This window comes from Dendrobium catenatum, unplaced genomic scaffold, assembly GCF_001605985.2.
Source record: "Dendrobium catenatum unplaced genomic scaffold, ASM160598v2 fragScaff_scaffold_920, whole genome shotgun sequence".
NCBI classification, from domain to species: Eukaryota; Viridiplantae; Streptophyta; class Magnoliopsida; order Asparagales; family Orchidaceae; genus Dendrobium; species Dendrobium catenatum.
This window is the reverse complement of record NW_021319382.1, coordinates 420,670-425,917: the sequence shown is the minus strand read 5'-3', so window position 1 is coordinate 425,917 and position 5,248 is coordinate 420,670. Positions and strand designations below refer to the sequence as shown.

At 36.5% G+C, this 5,248-nt stretch overlaps 1 protein-coding gene across 1 annotated transcript; it reads left to right on the top strand.

The window, feature by feature from the left end:
- The first annotated feature begins 1,475 nt into the window (after positions 1-1,475).
- LOC114580289 lies at positions 1,476-2,234 on the top strand. Its single transcript, XM_028697382.1, has one exon. It carries the CDS (start codon positions 1,476-1,478, stop codon positions 2,232-2,234), a length of 759 nt encoding a protein of 252 aa, XP_028553215.1.
- Positions 2,235-5,248: the final 3,014 nt, after the last annotated feature.

Here is a 5,248-nt window from a genome sequence, read left to right as displayed (position 1 = left end):
AAAAGGTTGTCAACACATGTTATTGCCTGAAGAGTATAACCTTTTAAAAATCTCTAAATTAGAGAGAGAGAGAGATTTAAGAAAATCAAAGGTTCCTAAGAAGAGGTCTAAAAAAAAAGAGGCGCCTATAGAAAAGCCCCAAAATAAGCACTTAACAAGAATTGCCCACAAGAAAAAAAAATGGAGTTATAGAGTCGATATATAAAATATATGAAAATGGAACAAGAATAGTTAGAATAAAAACTAAAATGACATAAACATCATGTGAAAGTGTAGACTTAAATGTGAAGCAGCAATGATAATGCCATTACTCAATATTATTTCATAATTAATGAATAGATCAAATGAGAAACTAATACTAGAGAAAAGGGTAAGAGTTCCTATGTGCATATGAGCAATCACGTCCAAAGAAATATGTAAAAAATACAACATTGAGCTAATGAACTTCAAAAAATAAAAGAAAATAGTTTATTGAGATCTCATTAATGGAATCAGCATTTATTCAATAATGTGCTGGATAAAAAAATTAAGATATGCAGAGAAATTTAATAAAATGGAGAAAAATTAATGTTATTGTTCAAGTAACCAACTTGCTCACTAGACATGCTAGAAACACAAGCATCACAAGGATTTCTCCATACTAAATAGCCAAATGGGAAAGCTTAATAACAGTCGTACTGCTATTTCACAGGAATAATAAAACAAGGGAATAAAATAGCCAATCTTAATGCTTATAACACGAAACAAACAAACTAGGCCAAAATGCTGCAACTCGGACACCCGAGTTTATGTTTTTTATGATAACAAATATTATTGACTACCTCTTTATTTCTCTTAGTATTTGTAGTGCATATTTGTTTTTGTTTTTACTAACATTTTAAGTACATCATGCACCACTCAATGAAGATTCAGGGCTCAAGATTGGGAGAATAAGATGTGTTCAAAGAGACAGTAATATTCATTTATATTAATTTTGGGGGTCGAGGTTTCTCAAAAAAGCAACCACCTAAGGTTAATTACATCCTCAGTGAGCCCAAGAACCCTCTTGATTATAGAATTAATGCTCATGCTCAAATTGAATAGAAGATATTTATGTTTAATGAGGTGAAAGCCAAAATTATTGAACTATTAGGAAATGAGAACTAACCTACCAGGTAGGTATATCCTCGTCAAGATCTCATGGTTTCGTTGTCACGAATTCATCGGTTTCCTTAGTCTACTTAGGAGCTGTTTGGTTGCCTGCAAAGTAAACGTAATGTAAAGTAAATGCAGTGTAAAGTAAATGTAGTGCATTCCAAATACATTGAGGTTGTTTGGTTGTCTGCAAAGTAAACGCAGGAGAAATATTTCCCTTGTTTGGTTAGATATATCTAGAGTAAATTAAAAGCATAATAGGTAACAAACTTATAGTTTTGAGATTTAATAAAATTCAAGCAAAGAAGAAGAGCTCTGAGTTCGAGATCATTAATCTTTGGATGCTTAAGCTTAGATCAACAGCAACAGAGCTCCTTCTAAAAGAGGACTGGAACAAATACATCAATCTCTACTCCCGCTTCATCTCCCGCCGTCATTTCCCCCAAACTTCACCAAACGACGACGACGATGACTCCATTAATCTCCTACGAACTCTCTGCTTCTCTCTCTCCAACCGCGCCGAAGCCTACTTCAAGCTACGAGACCTCAGTGCCGTGCTAATTGACTACGACCACGCGCTTAAGCTTAATCCTTTCCATCTTAAGTCCCTCGTTTGCAAGGGGAAGGTCCTCCTTGACCTCCAATGTTACTCACAAGCCTTTGAATGCTTCCATCGTGCCAAGGCCCTTGCTTTAACAGACAGTGCCATATCCCACCTCTTAAAACAGTCGCAGAAGCTCGATTCCCAGTCTAAGACGGGCTTTATTGATCTCTCTGATTGGGTTCTTAACGAATTCAACGGCACTTGTCCTAAGCTCACCGAGTTTGTCGGCAATGTCAAGATACGCCGGTCGAAGGCCTACAGCGGAAGAGGGCTTTTCGCCACAAGGAACATCGAGGCCAGTACACCTCTCATTATAACGAAAGCTGTCGTATTGGGAAGAGGCATTATGCCAAAAGCCGCTGGTGAGCCCAAGTTGGCCAATGAATTACCTGCTCATGCTCTGGCTACCCGGCGCCGCCAGACGTGGCAGTTGAGGCAGAGATTCCAGAGCAGGATTTTACTGAAGAGCCATCTTCGAGACCGAGGAGGCAGTTGACGAAGGAAGAGTCTGAGGACGATCGCGAAGGATTTCTAACTCGCTCAATTTGAGCGGGTTTCAAAGTCACGCGAAATGAACTATGCAATACACCGCGAAACCTTCGGAGGAATTTCTAATTCTCTTCTCAAAACCAACCAAACTGTATAATTTATCAAATGCGTGTAATTAAAATACTTTACACTCCTAATTCATCATACCAAACAGCCCCTTAGTCAAATGATGACTAGAGAATCCCTGCCAACAACCATAGGACCTCAACCAAGGGTACCTCATAGACCAAGGGTGTGGACTAGGCTAGCAAACTGGAATTACACTCCACTGTTATATAAGGTAGTAACCCATACTGAACTTATAGTACCACGTGGTGGTACCTACTGAGGCTGATAAGGCTAACTAGGCTTTTGGGCTCATGGGAAGGAAAGAATGTATTGTATCCATGTGGCGGAGGAAACACCCAGAATAAGGCTTATAACTCAACCATGTGTGACCTAGAATGTCCAAATATTTTAAAAAATCCCATCATTGTTGTAGAAGAGATGAGACAGATACAGACATCTCAATGTGCTAGAGAAAATGTCAAAATGAGTGGAATCTTCATTATCTCCTCAGTGTGGCAGAGGAGGCATCCAAAGTATGGGACTTATAGGTCAAACTATGTGATTGAACAAGCTCGGATGTCTCTTCAATTTGGTAGAGGAGATGTCAAAATGAGACTTGCAACTTACTTAGGTGGCAACCAAGAAAGCCCTAATGTCTACTAAATATGCTAGAGAAGACATCAAAGGAGTAACATAAACTTTAAGAGTCACCTCAATGTTGTAGAAATGGCTGAGGTGATGTGAAATGATGCAAAATCATGAGACTTACAGCTTGATAGTTATACTATCAAGTAACCACGGGAATCTTCTCAATATGGTAGAGAAGACATCTTGATCTCGTGTAACCAAGAAGGCCCAAACTAAATTTTCAATGTGATAGAGAAAATAGTAGCCTTGCCATCCTACTTGGGTTAGAAATGCCAATCGATTCAACTAGTTGTATGTGAAAAGACAAAATGCATCATTTCTAAGGAGGAAATAGATTTGTTCTAGACTAACTAGATGAAAAATAGTGCCTAAGTGTATGTATAGTGAAATTATGTCTAGGATGTCTACCCTAAGATGTCAGTCCTAAACTACATGTAGAATCGCGAAGGGTATAGCATGCTAGAAATCACCAAAGGGTAATAGGGTGACCAATGTAGGGTGTCTGCTAGAATTATAAATGAGGCGGGACCCTATATTTTAAATTATCCTAGATAACAAGTGAGTGTGACTCGACACTACAAAAAATAATCAACGAAGTGTGAGGTGTCACCAAATTGGTATTGTCACATAACTAACCTAGTTTCAAACAGTAATGATTATTTATTAAATAGTGTGAATCCTAATTATTATATTTTTATAGTTTGCTAGCATGCGGTTCTCTGAATAAATATTTTGGTATTTTCCAAGAAAATTGTCAAACCAATTAGCATTTTCTATAAATATAAATTTTATTAATATCCTAACCGTTACGTGCATGTGATCAAATGGAAAGTTTTTAGTTATTATATTATGCGGCCCAAGTTCGAATCACAGCTAGACAGGTGTAATATTAAATATAATTTTTTAAAGTTTAAATTTTAAATTTAATAATGATAAAAAATAATAATATACTTTTTAATAAAGTATTTTTATCAAACTGAATAAATATATAAATTATTATATTTATTATAAAAATCTTAATAAATATATGATATTATATTTCTTAAATATATGATATTTATTTATTGTCAAGATTTTTCTCTTAGAGAAAGGCTTCTTAGAAAGAGAACTTTTTTGTGAGATAGACTTTCATGACAGAGAGAGTTGCATAATTGCTTAAAAGAGGAAGAGAGGCTTTAATGAGAGAGAGAGAGAGAGAGAGAGAGAGAGAGTCTTCGGGAAAAAAAAATAGAGAGGATGCTAGAGAATGACTTTTAGAAAGGAGGCTTTTAAAAAAGAAAGAGGGAGAACTCTAAGAAAGACAGTGAGAGGGAGGCTTAAGGAAATAGATAAACTCTAAATGTGAAAGTGTGAGGGAGAGAGGGGCTCTAAGAGAGAGAAAATTAGGCTTTTAAAAAGATTTAGCCTTACAAGATAGAGAGAGATAAAGAGGAAAAGAGAGACATTTAAGGATGAGAGTTCTGTTATAGAGAGATTTTTAAGAGAGAGAGAGTGGGGGGGGGGCTGCTCATAGAAATGTTTATAAGAGAGGATTTTAAGAGAAATGCATCTAGGAGAGGATTTGAGGCTTCTAAGAATGTAGTTGCTACTATAGACAAATAGAGCTTATAAAAGAGAGACAAAAAAGAGAGATTACAAGAGAGAGCAAGCCTTTTAGGAGAATGTGAGACCTGTAAGTGTGTGAGTGAGAGAGAGGCTTTTTATGAGATATATAGAAACTCCTAAGAGAGAAACAACTAAGAGGGAGAGGCTTCAAAACGAGAGATGTATGTGCTTCTAAAAGAGAAAGAAAGGCTTTCAAGAGAGAAAGATGAGCTTATAGGAAAGAATTTCTATGAAAAGAAATTATGCAAGAAGCTTCTAAAATCAAAAAAGAGACTTTTGGGAGAAAGAGATGTTTCAATGAAAGTGAAAGGCTTCTAAGATTGAGAGAAGCTTTTAAGAAAGAAAGAGGCTCTAATAGAGAGATTTTTAAGAGAAAGTGCTTTACAAGAGCAACAAGACTATTCGGGAGAATGAGATAGATAATAACTTTTAAGATGGATGGAGATGCTTTTAAAAGAGAGAGATAGAAAATTAGATTGAGAGGATTCAGAAAGAGAGAGATAGAAAATGAGATCTAGAGAAAGGGGTTATGGAAAGAGGGAAAAGATGTACAAAGGGCTTATAAGAGGGAGAGAATGGGAGATATGTTTCTAAGAGGGACAGGGACTTCTGAAAGAGTGAACGTATAGAGGGCTTATAAGAGGGAGAGAATGGGAGTGA

Bases quoted from the DNA above. Each gene is read 5' to 3' on its own strand.
- LOC114580289 (XM_028697382.1), top strand. From the start codon at position 1,476: ATGCTTAAGCTTAGATCAACAGCAACAGAGCTCCTTCTAAAAGAGGAC.